Source organism: Cyprinodon tularosa, unplaced genomic scaffold (assembly GCF_016077235.1).
Source record: "Cyprinodon tularosa strain WSP-4 unplaced genomic scaffold, ASM1607723v1 ctg525, whole genome shotgun sequence".
Lineage (NCBI taxonomy): Eukaryota > Metazoa > Chordata > Actinopteri > Cyprinodontiformes > Cyprinodontidae > Cyprinodon > Cyprinodon tularosa.
The window spans coordinates 349,409-371,446 of record NW_024039258.1 but is presented as its reverse complement, the minus strand read 5'-3'; the positions used below and the strand labels follow the sequence as shown (position 1 = coordinate 371,446).

The following is a 22,038-nucleotide window of genomic DNA, read 5'->3' as shown; positions in this document are numbered from 1 at the left end:
TGTATTTGAGTCAATGAGTCAGTGCAATCAACTGGTTTTCCTTGGATAGAAAACTTTGTATCAATTTGATCTGGTTGAACTGTAAAGTGCCTTGAGATGACGTGTGTTGTGAATTTGGCGCTATATAAATAAACTGAATTGAATTGAATTGAATTGTAGGTCTCCGGTGAAACATCAAACTTGATCAGCAGTGCAGCTTTCAAGTCCGGGTAGGAGTGCGCCAACTCCTCATCCATGGCTGTGTAAGCTTCCGACGCCTTCCCGGTGAGTAAGGGCACCAGCCGACATGCCCACTCACCTTCCGGCCAACCCCAAGTTCTTACAATGCGCTCAAAGCGTAGCAGGTAGTTTTCAATGTCCTCCCCTGAGACATATTGAGGGATCTTGGGGTCGCCGGCCCTCCTGTCTGGAGGGTTCAGCTCTCTCCATGCTCCATGGAGTGGGGAGGTCCACCCGGAGACTCGGTGTTGACTCCTCGGGTGGTGATGCAGGTCTGGACACAGGGACAGACCGCTGTGGGGCTGGGAAGGTGGCCCGAAGCCCTCTCAGCTCCCCCCAAAAAAACCCTCGTCCCTCCGCTCCTGTCCTTTCAAAAATGTCCTCATGACCTCCACAAGCTCCTCACTTGTACTTGGTGCAGGCTGCTTGATTGAGGCAGCGGTGCCACCTTCCTCATCTTCAGTTGCCCAGCCTCCATCGTCCACAGGTAAGTCCTGCTTCACTTTTTGTGAGCGCAGCCCTATACGCTTCACAGTAGGGTGCTTCTGTCGACCGGCCATCCCACTTCTGACACCAAATGTCACGGGTTCGTTCCAAAAATAAAAACAAAAATGATGGCCCAGCCGAAAAATATCATTTGTGCTTTTCTTTTATTGCTCCCCAGGTGAAAACAGTGACGATAATTTACAGTGAAGCGAGAAAACAAAAACAAGTATTTACAGGACTATTTACAGGACGACTTACTCAGACAGCCAACACAACCATCAGATCCAGCACTCTCTCTGTTGCAAATGAGCTCAGCTCCCCTTTAAATACCCCTTTAGCCCCTCCCCCGGGTAAACCAAAATACAAATTAAGGGGTTTTAAGTACAAAACAAAATAACAAAACTCAAAACCCAGTTTTCTGCATAGAAACTCAAAAATGAACCAAAATGGCTCCATACAGTCTTCAAAACGTCAGGAACATAAACAATATAAAAATACAAAACAAAACACCCAAAATGGTTAAGTCCTTTGTCACGTGACTAGCAAAGCGCGCCACTCTGCGCTATTTCCAGCGTGATGCGGAAGTGCTCCGGTTTGGCCCATTGACCAGGAATGGCGGGAATGAAGCAGAGGTGTGAGGTGAGTGTGTGGAAGCTCGGCGCCGAGTGTGCACCCTCGGACGTGCGTGCGATGACCGGTTCAGACGGGGGGGATATTTGTTGGGACTGTGCAGGACCGCGGGACACAGGTGCGGGCCTGCACGCAGCAGTTTGCCGGGCAGCGCACTCACGTGGGAGAGATTTCTCCGTGTGCGTGCGCTCCTGGCACCGCGCTCCCCTGGGCCAGAGGGAGCACGGACACGTGGAGTCTGGGATGGACGCTTAGCGGCGCTCCATCACAGTATCATTTCTTGCTTTTGTAAGCAGCAACAATGGGAATAAATCAGCCTTTAAACAGCAAGACCAGCGTCTGGACATTTCCTGTTCACCATCTGACCCTGGCAAATGCACGTGAAACATAAGATTCCGGTTTAAAAACACTCCAGTGGCTTTAAGCGTCGGCTGATTTCCAACATGGAGGTCCGTCTGATTATGGTCCAGAGCTAAACTCATGGTTCCTTGATCCTTCCTGTCAGCGTTACACAGAATCAATATGAGATGATTGTAGAATAAAAGTACATTTCAGCAGCACTCGTAGTTAAAACATTTCCTATTTCATGGAACATTTAGAAAAATGAATTTATTTCCCACTTTTTAACATTATTGCTGTCCAGGATAGAGCGGGACAGGAAGTACTCAGAGGTGATTTCACCCTGAGATCAGGTCACGCTCCATTCCATTCAGAAAGGTTCCAGTTCAAGGTGACGTTTGGAGAAGAACATTCGACGTTATTTTAGTGTTTGCTGTGAGTTCTGGAGCCAGTTATGAACTGATGGCAGCCTTCAACTCAGCAGCTTGTTCTGCACGTTTTGCTTGGGTGTAAATGTCTGAATCTTCTGCATATATCAGTCAGCAGACATTTGGATTATGATTCATTAAGTTATGATAAAAGGAAAGAAGATCCAAAGATGAGCGTTAGCAGGAGAGCCAGGCCAAAGTCTAAACATGAGGGTTTGACACCATCAACAAGGACATACTGGCTGCGTTCGAATTCATGGGCTGCGTCCTTAGAAGGCCAGATTCAAAGGATGATTACGTCATAGAGAAGCGCCGAGGTCTGGTCGGATTCCAGGACTCCTCGTTATGCGTCCCACAAATGTGTCTCTCTTTCTTCTTCTTTTTGCCCGATTTGAAGGACGGGTCCGATTTATACTCCGTAGCCTTGGATATTCCAGGATTCATTGAGAGACCAAGCAAGTCAGCTGCTCTGTGATCAGAGAAAAAGTGAAATGGCGCCGAACAGTGGTGAATATTGGAAGTTCAGTTTAATATATTAAAGGTCTGTGAATAGTTCCGTCTGAAATGAATGAAAATAGTTGTTTTATTGGTTATTGAGTCAGATATGTGGCGGTAATGTTTAGTTTATCTAAAAGGTTTTTATCTGTTACTGTGTAAATGAGTTTGGCTGGAATTTAAGGACAGATTCTAATAGATCTGCAAGGCCAAAAAGAAAAATCGCCACCAAAAAAAAAGGTCCCTCACTCTAATACTTTGTTGGACCGCCTTTAGCTTTGATTACGGCACGCATTCGCTGTGGCGTTGTTTCCATAAGCTTCTGCAATGTCAAAAGATTTATTTCCATCCAGTGTTGCATAAACTTTTCACCAAGATCTTTCATTGATGATGGTAGAGTCTGACCGCTGAGCAAAGCCCTCTCTAGCACATCCCAAAGATTCTCAATGGGGTTGAGGTCTGGACTCTGTGGTGGCCAATCCATGTGTGAAAATGATGAGTCATGCTCCCTGAACCAGTCTTTCACTATTTGAGCTCGATGAATCCTGCATTGTCATCTTGGAATATGCCTGTGCCATCAGGGAAAGTCCATTGATGGAATAACCTGGTCATTCAGGATATTCAGGTAGTCAGTTGACCTCATTCTTTGAGCTCATCCTGTTGCTGAACCTAGACCTGAGCAACTGCAGCAACCCCAGATCATAACCCCGCCCCCACAGGCTGGTACAGTAGGCACTAGGCATGGTGGGTGCATCACTTCACCTGCCTCCCTTCTTACCCTGATTGGCCCATCACTCTGGAACAGGGTCAATCTGGACTCATCAGACCACATGACCTTCTTCCATCGCTCCACAGTCCAATCTTTATGCTCCTGCAAATTGAAGCCTTTTTTTCACTGGTTAGTGGTTTTCTTACGGCTACACAGATGTTCAATCCCAATCCCTTGTGTTCCCTTTGCATTGTGCGTGTGGAAATGCTCTTACTGTCAGTATTAAACATAGCCCTGAGTTCTACTGTTGTTTTTCTTCCATTTGATCTCACCACACGTTGAAGTGATCGCAGATCACCATCATTCAGGATTTTTTTCCGGCCACATTTCTTCCATGAAGATGATGGGTCCCCACTATCCTTCCAGTTTTTAATAAAGTTCTTAACCCAGTTTTAGTAGTTTCTGAATCTCTGTAGATGTTTTCTCTGCTTGATGAATGCCAATGATTTTACCCTTCTTAAACAGACTAACATCTTTTCCACGACCACGGGATGTGTGTTTCCACATGGTTGTTTAGGAAATGAGAAGCAAGTCATTGCACCAGTTGGGGTTAAATAACTTGTTGCCAGCTGAAAGATAATCGCCCAGCAGTAATTATCCAATAGGAGGCTCCTACCTATTTGCTAAGTTGAATCCAGGTGGCGACTTTTTTTTGGCCAGGCAGTGTATATCTGTAGGGTGGGGCCTATAAATCTGATAGTTTATTTTTTTAATCGCTATTTTTAGAGTTTACTTAACTAAGTATTATTTTGTTGTTGAATATTATATAGAGATTTTGCAGATATATTTTTATATTTTTTATATAGGTTTATATTTACTTATATATTTCTACCCCTTTTATAGAATAGAATAGAATAGAATAGAAAAGTTAAAGCAGTTTCCAGAAATTGTCTTAATTAAAGGTCTCCAGCTGACGTCAGTCATGGTGAGTGGCATATTTTATGTCTATGTCTCCCTCTGCTGGCATGTGCTGATATGACATCTTTCAGATATTTCATGAATCGGTTTTTGTTAAATTCGGAGTCATCATCAGACAGTGGGGGATCTCAGCCCACCTTTCAGTTTTAACTGTTTTAATTATAAATTCATACAGAGATCTTTTGTTTCTTTGGTTATAAAAGACATTATTCTGGATCCTGGAAAGAATAACATGATGGTCTGATAAACCATCATTGTAAAGTTTGGACATCCTGTCAGTGCAAAGTTGGTCTATTTTAGTTTTTGATGTCTAGTAATGTGAGAAAGATGTTAAACAGGACAAATAAAACTACGATTATCGATAACACACTCTAAAATATGTCTATCCTATTTACAGTTCTTATTAAAATGTCAGGCTGCAGTTATTTCATTGGACTTGCTCTGTTCTGTTTGATGCTTCAGCATCAGACCAAGATTCATCTCTGAAGAGAGGAACGTTTCCACGGAAACTTTTTAACTTTGACCTTCAGCTGCTGCACCGACTGTAGCGAGGTCGGTAACTGTGGCTAGCAGCCAATCCCTCCTCTGTGACATGGTGCAGTTTTTAAAAAAAAAAACTAAATATTTTATAGCTGAAAGAACTCGGCCAGCATTTGTTCGATATGCTCGGTTCTCTAAAACTAAAGATCCTGATTAAATTATTTAGTTCTTTTTGCAATAGCGACTTCATTGTGAACTGAAACCACTAGTAAACTGATGTTGTTGGAGGGGAATCGTGCTAAAACATCTAAACTGTGTCTATCAGAAGAGTTGTTGGGTAAAATGTTGATAAAAGACGTGGATGTTGGTGAAGTTCTGGTTAATGGGGCCTGTTGCTCTGTCACTGCAATTATAATGGAAGGAAATAAAAACTTTCCCCAAAAGGCTTATGTTTAATTTGATGGTGATCATGGGTCTTAAAAGAAGGAAGAACTTTCTGTGTTTTTCATCTCATTGATTTGGTTCCACATCTATTGAACCAGAGGAGGAAAGAGTCACTGTTTAAGATGGAATGCAGAGACAGTGTCCACCCAACTGAGCCTGAGCCTGCACCGGCAACAAACTACCAGGCATGAGGCAACCAAGAGGATTCAGATGCAAAACCCAACTCAGGGAAAGGAAATCTATTATTGTCTAATATAGAGTTAGAGAGACTGGCAAAAAACAAACACAGAAACAGATGCTAGTCAAAAACAAGAGAGCAAAATATCTCAGCTGGTTGGTAAAGTAGAATAAAGGTGATCTGGCCTGGAAAGCTGCAGAGGGAGAGGTTTAAATAGGTAAAGCAACGAGACACAGGTGAGCGGTAGGGAGGCTGATTAGAGGGGAATCCTAGGAAGTGAAACCAGAACCCTGAAATAAAACAGGAAGTTCAAAAACCGACTGAGTCAGACACAAAATAATTATTTGACCAAAGCACATAACACTGATGTTGGTTGATGGTTTAGTTTTCTTATCAAGAAATATACTTCAACAAAACATTAAAACTTGTAATTCGAATAATCATTAATTTAGAAAATATTTCAGTTAGTTTCACTTTCTAAATTGGGGTTGGGGGGGGGGTGTTATTGACTGCTCCACTGTCAATACTCTAAAGGTTTTATTTGTATTTTAAGGTATTGTCTTGTGTATTCAAAAGAAGTTTTTTTTTGTTTTGGGATTTTGTAGAAACCGTTCTAAAGAAATTACAGGTATTAATAAAAATTGGAACCTCCATGTTAGGATTTGTAAAAATCAGCTGTAATAAATTAAGTTGTGATATGCACCCAGCTCCATATTGCAGTTTCATGTAAAATGCAAATACTTGTATAAATAAGTTTGATTAATTTTCCTATTACATAAAAATAGTAAGAATCTAGGAACCCTTTTCCCATAATCCTAACGGGATGATGTGTGTAGATTTAACAGAATATTAATTTAATACTACTTTAAATAAGTGTCTAGTATGCATAAAAAATAAAATATTGTGTTGTATTTCTTTAGCTCAGCTACAATCGCTAACATATTTTTATATTCCTGTAAAAACTTTCAACAAAATTGAAAGACAGAACAAATAAAGACCAAACCTCCAGACCTAATCGGAGCAGAGTGTCTGCAGGTCAATGCAGGGAGGAATGATCTGATCTTTATATTGGAGAAACCAAACAACCTCCACAGACGCATGGCCCAACACAGAAGAGCGCCCTCCTCTGGACAAGACTCTGCGCTACATCTACACCTGATGGACAAAGAACATTCTTTGGAGGACCAGAATGTTCACATTATGGACAAAGAAGACAGGTGGTTTGAGAGGAAGGAAGCCATCTATGTTAAGAAAGAAAAACCAACAATTCCCACTAACGACCCCCCTTTCAGAGACATAGACAGGTATGGGGCATTGCAGGCTAACAAAGAAGCCAAACGACCCCCATTCCAAAGGGGGGGACCCGTTCATCCGTTTCTATTTGCATGTTTTCTAAACTAAAACCAGGCTTTGTTGGGCTGCTGATAAAACCTGGAACTAAACGCTATTTCTGACATTTTGGATTGAAAAATCTTCCTGGATGGAAGAGAAACGTCTTCAAACTGGGAAACAAAGTCCAGAGGATTGATTTTTAATTATTTTTTAATGACTCTGACCTGAATGACTGAGGATCTTCACCAGCATTCAGGACGTCTTTAAGTTCTTAGAAACAGATTTCTGTTCTGATTTAATGTGTTTCTATTTGGCATCAACTAATGAAAAATGCATCATCTTTTATCAGCAAACAAATGATTGATTTTATAAGAAACTGCTTTTATATGGATGCTTAAATTATAAAATCATCATCAGCATCAAGACTTTCTAAAATACCTTTTTTTTATTATTCCTTGAAGTTGTTTGATTAAAACAAACATTCTTAGTTTTTTTTTTGTTAAAAATGAATCTTTATGTTTTATGTTGGAGAAATTGGTAGAACTTCTCATTTGCAGTAAAAGTTGTTGGTTTGAATCCTGAGCTGAGGTCCTTCTGCAGGGACTTATCCTCCTTGCACACAGTAGTTCTCTCTGGGTACTCCGACTTCCTCCCAAAGCAAAACTGGTAGCTTCACCCGTCTCCAGCTTTGCCTTCAGTATTCAGAGCCTAACTGGATGTTGTTTGTCTGATTAACCGTCTGGGTCGTTTCCTGCCTCTCATCCAAAGACTGATAGATACGCATCAGCAGCCATATGACGCTGCATGGATAAGCAGCTACAGACAATGGATAAAACTCTTAGGCTCCAAGGAGCTTTGTTCAAAGCCACCAGATTGATACGGATTACAGCATCAGAATGAAAAAAACAAATCGATTTCTCCTGATTTATCCGGAGGAACCAGGACTGATCCCATCAGGTTTAATAAGCAGCCTGATGAAAGAGAAACAGAAATACTGAAGTTATTGTGTTTTACTCTCATCAATCAAAGCAGCCTCACATGATGCGGAAAGAATCGCAGCTCAAAGCACGATTTTCTGGCTCATCACAGGAGACTCTGTCCTGGGATAAAAACATTTAATCTGTCTGGAATCGTCTGTTATGTTCTGATCATTTGTTCCACAAACATAAACTGAATTGATTAAAGTGGAGGAATCTTCCTGACGTTCCTCTGTGTCGCTGTAGGTTCTGGCTTTCCTCCAGCAGGGGGCAGCGTTTCCCGTCTTTTTCCTGCTCTTCTCTCTGATCAACATTTATTTTCCTTCTCAGAGGCAGAAATCACCACAACAATCAGTCCAAGCTGTTAAACGGAGGCAAAGTTTATTAAAGGAGCAAATTGACCACAGATTGAATCAGCCTGGTTAGAAAAAGCAGCTGAATTCGATTAGCTAATAAACCGCCACAGAGAGGCGCCACATTTCACATTCCTGGGTTATATAATCGGTCCCTCGACGCCGGCTTTTATCCAACAGAGAAAACAGAAGCTTTTAGGAAACAAACTGAAACAGAGATGAAGCTTTTCTATAAAGACTGAAGAGCTGCTGTAGTTTTATTGGGGTTTAAATCGCAGCGTCCTGCTCAGAGGAACAACCTGATGACTCTGGGCTTGAGGTGCTCCAGTTTGCTGGGATCCAGCTGCTTCATGCTCTCCTGAGCCCCCAGGATGAGCTGGTGGGCCTCGTCAAACAGCTCCTTCCCCATGAAGGCCTGGACTCTGTCCCGCCAGGCGCTCAGCTTGGTTCTCCCATCAAAAACATCCAGACCAGCTCCCAGCGGCTGATAGAGACAGAAGGAGAAGGATGTTAGTGTGGATGATGCAGAATCTGGACCTGGAGGAGAAAGGTCTTATCAGAACCTTTATTATCTGGACCGGATCCATGGACTGGATCTGAAGGCTGGTCAGAAAAAGTATGTTACTAAAAATAACTGATAGTCATTCTGCTAAGATCCAGCATATTACAGTAAAGAAGCTGCTGCTCTGGAGGAATCCACACCAGCTGAGCTGTCAGATGTTCTCCTTCCTGATGCTGCCATCGCCATGGAGACCATCAGGGTTACTGAGCAGTAACAGGGTGGCCGTTCTTCTCAGCTGCTTGCAAACTTCTAGAGAATCACAGCTGGAAGCGTCCTGGAACCCGGTGACCGCCGGTAGGTGGAGGACAGAAGTTCAGGTGGTGAGAACAGCACAGGGGATTGTGGGATGCCGTGAACCGAATCTACCTTAGAGCTGCTTGAGCTCCGACTAGAGCCAGATAAACGGCTACAGATCCCATATAAACGGCTACAGATCCCATATAAACGGCTACAGATCCCATATAAACGGCTACAGATCCCATATAAACGGCTACAGATCCCAGATAAACGGCTACAGATCCCAGATAAACGGCTACAGATCCCAGATAAACGGCTACAGATCCCATATAAACGGCTACAGATCCCATATAAACGGCTACAGATCCCAGATAAACGGCAGCAGATCCCATATAAACGGCAGCAGATCCCATATAAACGGCCACAGATCCCAGATAAACGGCAGCAGATCCCATATAAACGGCAGCAGATCCCACATAAACGGCAGCAGATCCCATATAAACGGCAGCAGATCCCATATAAACGGCAGCAGATCCCATATAAACGGCCACAGATCCCATATAAACGGCCACAGATCCCATATAAACGGCCACAGATCCCACATAAACGGCCACAGATCCCACATAAACGGCCACAGATCCCACATAAACGGCCACAGATCCCACATAAACGGCCACAGATCCCATATAAACGGCCACAGATCCCATATAAACGGCCACAGATCCCATATAAACGGCCACAGATCCCATATAAACGGCCACAGATCCCATATAAACGGCCACAGATCCCATATAAACGGCCACAGATCCCATATAAACGGCCACAGATCCCACATAAACGGCCACAGATCCCACATAAACGGCCACAGATCCCACATAAACGGCCACAGATCCCACATAAACGGCCACAGATCCCACATAAACGGCTACAGATCCCACATAAACGGCCACAGATCCCACATAAACGGCCACAGATCCCACATAAACGGCCACAGATCCCACATAAACGGCTACAGATCCCACATAAACGGCCACAGATCCCACATAAACGGCCACAGATCCCACATAAACGGCCACAGATCCCACATAAACGGCCACAGATCCCAGATAAACGGCTACAGATCCCACATAAACGGCCACAGATCCCACATAAACGGCCACAGATCCCACATAAACGGCCACAGATCCCAGATAAACGGCAGCAGATCCCATATAAACGGCAGCAGATCCCACATAAACGGCAGCAGATCCCATATAAACGGCAGCAGATCCCATATAAACGGCAGCAGATCCCATATAAACGGCCACAGATCCCATATAAACGGCAGCAGATCCCATATAAACGGCCACAGATCCCATATAAACGGCAGCAGATCCCATATAAACGGCAGCAGATCCCATATAAACGGCAGCAGATCCCATATAAACGGCAGCAGATCCCATATAAACGGCAGCAGATCCCATATAAACGGCAGCAGATCCCATATAAACGGCAGCAGATCCCATATAAACGGCTACAGATCCCATATAAACGGCAGCAGATCCCATATAAACGGCAGCAGATCCCATATAAACGGCAGCAGATCCCATATAAACGGCAGCAGATCCCATATAAACAGCAGCAGATCCCATATAAACGGCAGCAGATCCCATATAAACGGCAGCAGATCCCATCTACCAGAATAAAGCCGCGTTTGTTCCACTTCACTCAGGACAAAACGGAACTTGAAACTGTTTCTTTCCCAAAGCTGTGAAGCTGGAAAGCAGCAGTTTGAAGGACCTTCAGGAAGTCTGGAGAACATCCAGATCACATGAAGATGTTACATCCTCTGCTGGTATCAGTTGCTCTGGATAAACAGCTCAGCGCCCTGAAGGAAACTGCCTTCACTGATGGTTTGGATCGCATTCCAGAGAAATCTTCTTTTGTTCTGCTGCAGCTTGTTTTATCAGCTCCAACTCTGAGCTATGGTCACATGAAGCTGCACAGAGTTTTTTTCTGTTCTTTTGTTTTTATCTGAAGCTGAATAATCAGCCGGTCGCTGCGTATCGCAGCAGAAAAGAAAACACATCTAGAGTCTGGACCAGTTCAGCTCACCTGCATGATCTCCACGATGGCCACCAGGTCGGCCAGAGACATGTGGTCTCCGCCGATGAACGGCTGGTCCTGGAGGAACTTCTCTTCGATCAGGTTCAGAGCGTTGTTCAGGTCCTCCAGGGCTCCATCCATCTTCTCCTTTGGAACTTCCACACCCATTACCTTAGGAAGCATAAGCTGCAAACAAACATTCCCGTCTGAGTCCAATTTTAACACTGATATTTCATTTTTGGCTAATATTAGAGACGCACAGATCTATTTTTTGTGATCCAATCCGATATCTGGGCTGAACATATCGGCCAAAATCCGATACCAGTCTGCTACGACTGTTGAATTGAATCATTTATCTTGCCATGAGAGTGAAGGTTTGGTATTAACATCAACAGTAAATTATATTTAACGCCTTCATTTTCTGTTCAGCCTGGGTTTTCATTTTTGAGATTTTCATGATCAACAGGTTTAAATGGGTGGAACATTATAGAAGCAGGAGCTGAAATCTGTTCAGTTTTCCCTCTTTTAACTAAAATGACGTTCCCTCCCCTGAACTCCCCCCCCTCTGTTCTCTCCGTCTAAAATCTGAACATGTTTGTGATTCCAAGTGATTTTTTTCCTCTATAGATGCAGCTGGACTTGCTGTGAAACTAATAGAAATAATGAAATATAATCAGAATCCACTGCTGGACACATTCTGTTCGGTTTGATATGAATTGGTTGGCATAACTATCAAATATAAAGTTAAAATTAAAGGAATCCAGTTCCAATATGGCCGACCCAGTAGAAAAGATGTACAGGTTCTGATGGTGAACGTACCCGCAGCCAGAACATCTTGGACCCGTACATCCGGATGCCCGTGTGCTGCCAGGACAGGTACTCGTTGATCTGAGCGCGGCGCTGGAGGTCGGCCGGGTACCAGAAGTCTGGAGTCTGGAACTTCTCAGCCAGATAGAGCATGATGGGGATGCTGGGGGGGGGACGGGTCGTTAGGGCCTCACGGGTCCACGGCTCGTTAAACGTTAAACATTTCAGGTCATAGTCACCTTTCACCCAGGCAGAAGTCTCCATCTCGCATTGCAGGAACTTTTTTGATTTTGCTGATCTTCCCAAACTGATCTCCATGCTGCTCACCTGGAACCAGAATCATCTCAGCGAAGCAGGAAGCAGCAAACAGGTAAAAACTGAGAGACCATCGCCTGCAGGATCGCTTTGGTTCTTCCCTTTATTATTAAACTGGACTTTTCCACTTCTCCATTTACAGCTTTTCCAGTTCAACCAGTACCTGATACGCCTGATTTAGATTCAGGGACGTGCACAGATGGACAGTAGGTGGCGCTAGAGCATCTGCCCTTTTCCCCTCTGGGAAAAAATGACCCAATTATTTTCTTTTTTCTGTTTTTAGTGTTTGACCAAAACTAACATTTAGGAATTTTAAATCCTGTCAAACAAAGTGACTGAATGTTTGTCATTTTGCTCCATGAGACGTGTAGCTCCGCCTCCACAGAGCGTTGCCATGGTGAAGGGCCAGCTAACCATCCAGGTAACTAAACAAGCTTATTTAGCTCCTTCACCAACTCGTCAGTTCACAGAATAATGTCTTTAATGGCGTCTACCAGCTGCCAAGGGACGGTTTAAAGTATCTCATAGATGTAATTATTGATTAGCTTTAATGGTTCCTGTCAGAGAAAACTACAGCGGAAAGGTTTCCTTTATTTTATTTGATTTTATTTTATTTACACATTTCATTTAAAATTGAAAAAAGGCCAAACAATCACAATTCAAAGAAATTACTTTAATAACGTTCTATTCAGTTAAAGTACTGTGTGTAGATTAAACTAAATTTTTATTTTCAGTGTTTATTGACAGACGTCTTAAAATGCCAAAAAAAAAGAGATGAAAATATTTAAAGTCATATTAAAGCGGCCGTTCCAACCGTTACATTTCTGAATTCTCCCAGTGGTGCCCGACTTTACAGAAGTGAATAAAGTGAATGTGATTGGTTGATTATCAAGGGGGCGGGATTGTTTTAGCGGAAGGTTCACAAGCCATTTTGGTTGAGGCCGGTTTGTGGGAAGCATCTTGCTAACCAGTTAGCATCTTAGTGCTAGCAGGTTCCCAATGGGAAATTCCATTGGGACCAAGTAGCACTAAATTGGTGCCTTAGAAACGACGCTGTCAAGGAACGCTATGGACAGCGGAAACATGCAAGAGGAGGAGAGTTTAGTGTCGGAGGTCGTGGATGAGTCTCCTCCGTCATCCATTTTTTATTTAGAGGAGGAAAGCGGGGACGAAGATGTTGTGGAAGAGGACGCCAGGGCGGCAGAAGCTTGGTTTGGTGTAGAAGGCTTCCAGCCGTACATGTTTGAGCCCTTGCCTCGCAACGCTGCCAGTTCTGTTAGCTCTACGCCTGCCGAAGACACAGGAAATGATCAATATCTCCTGATGAACATATACAGCCCTCACCTTTTTATCTGTACATTTAATTCTGACAGCAGGGAAAAATATTGTAATATATATTGATATTGCAATATCGCGATAATATCGTATCGTGACACGTATTGCATCGCAACAGCCATGACAAAACTAACCCATACATATTATGCACTTGAAGTAAGATAATATTTTTTTCATATTTTAAATGTATATCTTAGTTGATCCTCAGATTGCCATATAGATCCACCCAGATCAATGGAAAATAAACTTAAAGATATTCTGGAATCCTGGGTTTTCATCAGAGTCTATGTAGCTCAGAAAACTTTGAGTTTGTGACACATATTTATGGAAGACTTCAAGCAATAAAGCAATTATAACCAAGCCCCCGCATCAACCCCCCGGGAAGACAACATCGACCTTTTTACTCCGTCTTCAGAAGAAGAAACACTGCTGAAGGAATTGATTCATCACGCATTTAAAGACGTGATGACAGCAGTTTCCTGGAAACTAGAAGCAGCCATGTTTTACAGCCTAATTAGTTTCCTGCAACTCAGAGCAGGAAATTCATAGAAATCATCTTTCTTTCTTTAATGCTCTGGCTTTCAATTGGCTCCTTTTTTCACATAAATGAAATATTAGCCGATCCTTCTAGTAAAGATGCGTGTGGCTCTCAGTTCATAAGCATGAAGTTTGACGCGCTCCAATCTGTCGATTGTTTTTAAAGTGACTTTTCAATCCATCACACTTTTCTCCTCTTGTTATCTGATCGCAGTACGACGTGACGGGCAGATTACATCGGCTCATTTCTCTCTTTTTATGCCTCTTGAAAAGAACAACAAGCAGCAGCAGCAGCAGTCAGAAACTGTAAGGCTGAACCCCGGATCTCCCCGGCCCTGAAAGCCAACTCCAATATATTCCAGGTGCTGCAGCCTCACCTGTCTGTACTGAAGGGGCGGAGCCAGGAATCAGTTATCCACAGCAGCAAAAAATACAACTAAACAAATTCCTGATTTCAGAATAAAGTCAAAGTAAATTTCAAACCAAAATATTTCACGTTCATGTTTGTCATAAATTTGAGAAAAATAGTAAACTAGAAATAATCAAATACTTAAACGTAAATCAAGCTTTTGGCTCCAAAATGAAAGAATAAACTTAATCTATTTTATTGTTTTTCAGTGGATTTAATATTGGTATTTATTTAATTAACACCAATGTAGCATTGCTGCCTGTTGACTCCTGCCCCTAAAATATCTGTGCACGCCCCTGTTTACATGAACTTTTAATGCAGAAAGAAAAGCCAACAAACTAAATCAGGATTTTCCTGCTTTTCTAATTAGAATTTCTATATTTTTCAGGTCATATCGGGTTTCGAACCAGCAACCCTTGCAGCCAATCTGAACTCACCTTCCATCAGAGAAATCTTCTGGAACTCGAAGGGAATCTGGTTCTTCTTTGCAAACATATAAACGGAGCGACATGGCTGAGAGAAAAGGTCCAGATAAAGTTCCAGAGCCATGATCACTGCTAGTTATACTAGTTCTACTAGTTCTACTGTAACTAGTTCTACTGTAACTAGTTCTACTGCTAGTAGAGCTGCTGCTGCAGAGGAGCTGTCCGCTGGTTCTGCAGAAACTGAGATTTAAAAGAAAAAACAACCGGAAGTCCTGAGAGAAACTCCCACATTTTTTCAACATAAACTTTTAAAGGAAGCAAAAATAAACGATTAAGATTTTCAAACTAAACTCACAAAGCAACAAAAATGATTTTAAAAGATTTTTTTTTCTTTTTTATGAATTACCTGAGAATGAAAAATATTTCTGATTATAAACCCGCAGCTAAGTTTTGCAGAGTTTGTATAGATAATAATAAAGCTGCCTGTAGAAAATAGAAACCAGGACTTTATTCGTTCATTCCTGGTTTTTATTCTGAGGTTTTTTCTCTTGGAGGATCGCAGCTGAAGTTGGCTTCTGATTCAGGAAATAAATAAATTCATTTTTTCTTCCTTCAGCTTCTTTAATCTGCTCTAATTAAAAAACTAAAACACCTAAAAACATCTAACCTGGACTAGATTATTCTGAACTAGAATAATTCAAACCAGGTCTGGAATTTCTGCTGATTTGTGAAACTTTAATTAATTAAACCACATATATAATGCAGCCCCTCCTGCTCTGAAGTTTGTTCAGCTTTGTCTCAGATTGAAGATTTATTACAGAGAAAAATACACAACAGAGAAAGTTTTACACCTAACAAGGAATAATAGAGGAATAAAACATCAAATCCTCACTAATAAACTAAAATCAATGTTTAAACTGCTGTTATTTGCAGTGTTTTACTTTTTCCTTGTATTTTTATGCAATAAGATCAGATTCTGACATGTTTTCATATCTTCATCTCTGTGTGACTCAGTTTAATCCTCCTCTTCTCAGAAAAGCTGCAGGTTTCTGTCATTTATTCAGGTTTTAATAAGAAGGTACTGAATGTTTTCGTTCCATCTGCAGTAATGAGCTAAAAGCTCTGATGATGCAGTAAAACATCTGGATCCATCAGACCCAGGAAGCCTCCAGATGTTCAGTAGGAGACCCTCCTTCAGGCAGAAGGTCCAGATCTTCATCCAGTCCTGCTGCTTCAGTCTCCAAAGTATTGGATGAAGTTCTTCCATGATGCATCCAGGGATCTTTTTATTGCAGCCAAAACCGAGAAACTACGACCCCTGGCGTCCAGAAACCGGAACTACATTATTTCTAACATTTATTTTGCTGCTTTTTAACCTTTAAATGTTTGAACAGCCTAATACATATTTATTTATTTTATCAAATCTGATCAGGTTTAACAGATTAAATCAGAAGCAGATCTGATAGAGGAACCAGTCTGCAGTAGTGGAACGTTACTGGGAAGGAACTGGAGCAGCTGTAGTGAGGCGCAGTAGTGAACTAGAAGGTAAAATCACGGCTGAAGTGAAGGATGATGGGTATTTAGCATCTGGATCATCTGCTTCCATCACAGATGCTCCTCCCACCTTCTCTGGTCCTCCATCTTCTCCTCTCACATTAACTTCATTAAATACTGAGATCTGCAGCAATAAAGACGACCATCGTTCAACATTTTGTCTTTATTTCATCTACAGGAAAAGAAATCGAGCCCAGAGCTGATCGGCTCCAGATGCTCCGACCCTGATCAACCATCAAACCTATAGACCCGTTTCAGATGGAATCAGAACCACCTGGTTCTGGATCAGGAGGAAGGTTGAACATCAGCTAACAGAACGTTTATTTGGGCCCAGTCCGCTCAGATCGGTGCGTCTGTGGAATGAGGTCAGGGTCCAGGTGTTCTGCCGTTTGGACCGCCGTTCTTCACAGGAAGCTCATCACGGTTCCCTTCTTCCCGACCTGGTGAGGCTGCAGCTCGTGGAACTGGATCACAATCCTGCAAACGAGAAAAAATCCTACAGTCATGAAACAGGTTGAGCAAACCGTCTGTGGCAACAGGAAACCGTCTGCGGAAACAGGAAACCGTCTGCGGCAACGGGAAACCGTCTGCGGCCACGGAAAACCGTCTGCGGAAACAGGAAACCGTCTGCGGAAACAGGAAACCGTCTGCGGCCACGGGAAACCGTCTGCGGAAACAGGAAACCGTCTGCGGAAACAGGAAACCGTCTGCGGCCACGGGAAACCGTCTGCGGAAACAGGAAACCGTCTGCGGAAACAGGAAACCGTCTGCGGCCACGGGAAACCGTCTGCGGAAACAGGAAACCGTCTGCGGAAACAGGAAACCGTCTGCCTGCGACAGGAAACCGTCTGCAGAAACAGGAAACCTTCTGCAGAAACAGGAAACCATCTGCGGCCACGGGAAACCGTCTGCGGCCACGGGAAACCGTCTGCGGAAACAGGAAACCGTCTGCGGAAACAGGAAACCGTCTGCGGAAACAGGAAACCATCTGCGGAAACAGGAAACCGTCTGCGGAAACAGGAAACCGTCTGCCTGCGACAGGAAACCGTCTGCAGAAACAGGAAACCGTCTGCCTGCGACAGGAAACCGTCTGCAGAAACAGGAAACCCTCTGCAGAAACAGGAAACCTTCTGCAGAAACAGGAAACCCTCTGCAGAAACAGGAAACCCTCTGCAGAAACAGGAAACCATCTGCGGCCACAGGAAACCGCATGTATGACGTCATCCCATTAGCTAGAATGAATAGAAGGGGTAGAGCGAAGCTGCCTGCTGTGAGGTACTTTGGTTAAATAAAGCTTAAAAAAAAAAAACTCCAGTCCAGCGCAGTGATGACGTCATACACATTCTGCTTTGTTTTTAAAAGATATAAATATATAAAATAATCTAACGGCGGATGTCTGGGGGCCAGTGATTGGCCTCCATGTTCTGAATGCTGGCGTACCATAAAGAATAAATGATGAACAGTTTAGTTTGTGCCTTCAAGTCGTTGCCCATAGGAAGACGTTACTGGATATAACCTAACGGAATATCTTCAGAACGGCTCCAAATGACACTAAACTCATATGGGGGAGTAGAACATGATGGAATAACGGAAAATCAAGGACCCAATGGAAAGAAAAACAGCGTTCCCCTTTAATTAAACAGTCTAGTTTTAGGGAATATAGAAGAATTATGCTCTAATATATTTTAATTTGACAAACCGGATCTTCAACATTCTTTTTCCTGTTTGTTGCGATTGCATTAGCGGATCCTGACCTGATCGGACCCGAGCGGAGTCAGAAATAACTCGGCACCGTATCTTGATGGTGGAGGACGGAGACGTGCGGAGGAGTAGCGGTGGATGTGGAACAGCTCTCATTGATCACAGACAAGTACTCTGCAGGACGTACATGAGCGGAGCGCTGATGGAGGGTGTGAAATCTGGGGGTTAGAAATCAGGCCAAACATTATGACCATCGGACCGGGATTCTGTTCGGCTCAGATTCTAAAAACAGCTGAAATTCCTGACAAACCTCAGAAGGACAAAAACATTTTATTTAAAGACTGAATGAAAATCCTGAACTCTGAAATTAGACAAGGAAGAAAGTTGGAAGTTTGAAAACAGAAAGGTCCTGATCAGAGAGCCACAGGAGGAGCTGGGGGGTCTCAGGGGGCTGCAGCCCTGCACGTCCATGGAAGGTTGAGTGGAAGGAAAAAATGTGGAGGAACAGAGGCAGAAGAAACACAGAAAACCACCGAGCGGACCAGGTACCCACCCGTCCCCAGGAAGGCCCTAATATTTAATCATCACCATGGTAACGCCAGAAATGGATCCACCAGAACCGACCGTGCTAAAGGCCCATAAATGGACCAGAGCTTCCTGAGGACCTGAGCAGAACCGCAGGTTGATCTCCTGCAGGCCCACCGAGAAAAAACATATGGGGTAGAAAAATCTAGAAAATATCAGAATCACTGGGAGGTTTTAGGTAACAGAGGATCCTAAAGGTCAGCGGGGTCAACGACGGAAACACAAGCCACATCCTACAGAGAGTCCTCTAGATCTAGAGTTAATAGAACACAGACTCACCTGTCCTCAGTCAGACCCAGCTCTTTGGTCAGGAAGCTGAAGATCTTGGCGCTGTGCTCCTTGTTCTTCTCGGCGCTGTCCGTCACAGAGATGGCCGACACGGACAGCACCACGCATGGCGAGCAGGAGCCGTTCATCAGCATGGGCAGACCCGGATGGACCACCACGTTCATCCTCTGGGACATCCAGAAGAAAACAGAACCGGTCAAGATCCCAGACCCAAACGGAGCAGCTCTATTATTCCCATTGCCTTTAACATTTCTAAGGAAACCAGCAGGTTGAATCCAGTCGCTGACTCTCAGGATACTGGATGCGGCGACAGTGGGGAGGAAAAATATATCAGATCTGATTACAGAGATCTGATTGTTCTTAACGGAGCCCTTTGCTCTCAGAGATATAGTGATGCTGCTATAGGCTTAGACTGCTGGAGGACATAGGGACCCTTTTCATCATTCCATCTATGCTTTGTTCTCATGAACCAGAACCAATCAGATCACAGCATCCCTCTGTCACTGAGTGGGCTGCTTTGGTTCCTCTGAGTGAGGCGGCCCGTTAGAACCGAACAGAACCAGAACACTGCGGTACCAATGAGTATGATGATGATACCACGGCCGGAACCAATGGCACCGTAACGCATGGCCGCGGGAAGCGGGGATGCTGGAGCACCCTCTAGTGGTGGGAGGGAGATTTTCTAAGAAAATTATTAAACATACTTTGCAAAATTTATAAATATCTTATAAATATTTTAGGAAATTATTCACTTTTTAAAATTTTTCCCATAAATTTGGATTTTATTTTAATTATTTTGAGGCCTAATCAACACAAGTTCAGGAAACTGAAGTTGTCACGGCAACATCAAGCAGGCTAGTGGTCGGTGAGTAAAGAGGCATCCCGCTCGCTGCAGCAGACTCATAAATGAACATAATCTGACAGAAACCAGGAGGAAATACGGCTCAGAAACGCCAGTGAAGAACTCTGGTACCGTAACCATGGCAACGGAGAGCAGCCAGTGTGAGGAGACCGTCCGCCGCCTCTGATGGCAGTGAGTTTAATTAATAGTGCATATATTCGCCTGATGATGTCTGTGTTACAATAAAATAAAGAATCTAAATCTATTTAATTTATTTATTCTATTTTAAAACAGGCTTCAGGCTCAGAGGCCTTTAGTCCAAAAAAACTAAAACATTTTCACGGCACCTCCTGTTCAAAATGGCTTCCAGCGGCCCAAAGAAGCAGCGCCAGAACCCTGGTTCTGCTGTTAGCAGAACCCTGGTTCCCTCATTCAGTCCAACCAGAGGTCATCCATCTCTGGACCGGTCCAGAACAGGACCAGAACCTAAGCAGAGAGGATCAGGACCAGACTGACGACCTAAAGGCGGCGCAAAGAGGACCAGAACCAAAGGTCCAAACATCGACAGCTGTCTGTAGACAGAACATTTAGAGATAAACGGATCAGAACCAAAACGGTAGAATGTTTCTTCTCTTGGTACAGAACTGGACTTTGTGGACCGAACCGGTCTCTAAGGACAGAACCGGTCTCTAAGGACAGAATCCGTCTCTGTGGACTGAACCGGTCTCTAAGGACAGAATCCGTCTCTAAGGACAGAACCTGTCTCTTGGGACAGAACTGGACTTTTTGGACTGAACCGGTCTCTAAGGACAGAACCCATCTCTGTGGATAGAACTGGACTTTGTGGACAGAACCGGTCTCTAAGGACAGAATCCGTCTCTGTGGATAGAACCAGTCTCTAAGGACAGAATCCGTCTCTTGGGACAGAACTGGATTCTGTGGACCGAACCGTCCATCTCTGTGGCGCCGCCCTGAAGGTCCGATTCTGACCAGGACCTCTGGGTTCTGCAGATCTGACGGTTCTTGGAACGCTCTGGTTCTGGAGACAGAAGATTGAGAAGAAGGTTCTGGAGAAAGTTCAGATCTGTTGGACCTTCCTCTGAACAGTTTATGTAGAAAAGTCTTTTTTTCTACTAAATTTTTCCACAGAGAGCAAACAGAACCAAAGTCCAAACCCCAGCCTCTGGTTCTGATCGCTCTGACGGTCACTGTCCTCTTGTGCGCGTTCCCGCGAGATTTAAATGTCGGGGCCGCTTTTAACGAGACAACACCGGCCGATGTTCTGGTTCTGTCCGGGCTCCAGCGGGGGTCGGTCCGGTCCAGGTGACCCGGCGGGTCGCTCACCTCCTCCGGCTTGTTTAGAGCCGCGGCGCAGATGGAGCAGAAGCTCCGGAGGAAATCCTCCGAGAAGCAGCCGGAGGCCAGGTTGCTCTGCAGGTCGATGAACGGCATCTTCACTTTAACTTCTGCCTCGGTCCAGCAGAACTGACGTCACCTCAATGACAGACTTTGATCTCAGGAGGATTCCGCTTCCGGCTCTACCTTTCAAAATAAAGCGCAGAAACGACCTGAGATGTTTTTTATTGATTATGAAATTCAATTATTTATCTGAGAGATATTCTAATATTGGTTCTGATTCATTCAGCTTTCCTACCGCAGTCTGCGCACGTGCGCTTTACGCAGGTTCACTTGACGCGTCATATGACGCTGCTTCCGCTCAAATATAAAGCAGGTTGAAAGAAGAATAAACAGGCAGCCGCCTCATTGGGCGCCATCTTGGGTCAGACCACAGTTCAGACAAGTGAGATAATATTACAATAACTAATTCTAAAACATAAATATATAATATATGACACAGATTAACTGATTAAAGAACAAATGTTCCCATTTGCATAAATAATGATAAAATAAAGTTTGAAAAATAGTTTTGGAAAAAGTTTAGACGAATTTATAAAGACAAAAAGCTTTTAGTTAGACACAATGTAAACTTACCATTCACTACGATTTGACAACAAAGTCTTCACAATGACAATAAATAAAATTAACATAAGATTAATAAAACAAAATAACTTTACTCTTTCACATTAGTTTCCTCTATAGATCATAATACTCATCAAAGAGCAATCATTTAAAATACTGAATAATTATAATATACTATATAAATATATAAAATATGTAAAACATAATCTTATCATATAATAATATAAAACGTAGTGTTTATCATATTAATATTTAATTGCAAAATATATAACTTTGCATAAATCTCATCCAGTTTGACTTCAGTTTAATCTGAATAAATCTGTGTAATC

General features: G+C 43.3%; 2 protein-coding genes across 2 annotated transcripts; both read right to left on the bottom strand.

Moving 5' to 3' along the window:
* Positions 1–8,050: 8,050 nt before the first annotated feature.
* On the bottom strand, positions 8,051–14,994 carry gstt1b (glutathione S-transferase theta 1b). Its single transcript, XM_038304052.1, has 5 exons — positions 14,773–14,994; positions 11,979–12,066; positions 11,752–11,902; positions 10,942–11,118; positions 8,051–8,532 (listed from the first exon to the last, which is right to left on the bottom strand). The coding sequence occupies exons 1-5, from the start codon at positions 14,882–14,884 to the stop codon at positions 8,335–8,337; spliced, it is 726 nt and encodes a 241-aa protein (XP_038159980.1). The 5' UTR covers positions 14,885–14,994; the 3' UTR covers positions 8,051–8,334.
* Positions 14,995–16,462: 1,468 nt separating this feature from the next.
* On the bottom strand, positions 16,463–21,365 carry ddt (D-dopachrome tautomerase). The gene is made up of 3 exons (XM_038304106.1): positions 21,074–21,365; positions 18,880–19,055; positions 16,463–16,791 (listed from the first exon to the last, which is right to left on the bottom strand). Exons 1-3 carry the CDS (start codon positions 21,179–21,181, stop codon positions 16,719–16,721), a joined length of 357 nt encoding a protein of 118 aa, XP_038160034.1. The 5' UTR covers positions 21,182–21,365; the 3' UTR covers positions 16,463–16,718.
* Between the last annotated feature and the right edge of the window lie 673 nt (positions 21,366–22,038).

Bases quoted from the DNA above. Each gene is read 5' to 3' on its own strand.
- gstt1b (XM_038304052.1), bottom strand. From the start codon at position 14,884: ATGGCTCTGGAACTTTATCTGGACCTTTTCTCTCAGCCATGTCGCTCC. The intron at 12,067-14,772 runs GTGAGTTCAGAT...TTCTGGTTCCAG, and splicing joins GAAGATTTCTCTGATGGAAG to GTGAGCAGCATGGAGATCAG. The intron at 8,533-10,941 runs GTGAGCTGAACT...TGTCTCTATCAG, and splicing joins CCATCGTGGAGATCATGCAG to CCGCTGGGAGCTGGTCTGGA.
- ddt (XM_038304106.1), bottom strand. From the start codon at position 21,181: ATGCCGTTCATCGACCTGCAGAGCAACCTGGCCTCCGGCTGCTTCTCG. The intron at 19,056-21,073 runs GTGAGCGACCCG...TGGATGTCCCAG, and splicing joins CTCTAAACAAGCCGGAGGAG to AGGATGAACGTGGTGGTCCA. The intron at 16,792-18,879 runs GTGAGTCTGTGT...TCTCGTTTGCAG, and splicing joins CTGGGTCTGACTGAGGACAG to GATTGTGATCCAGTTCCACG.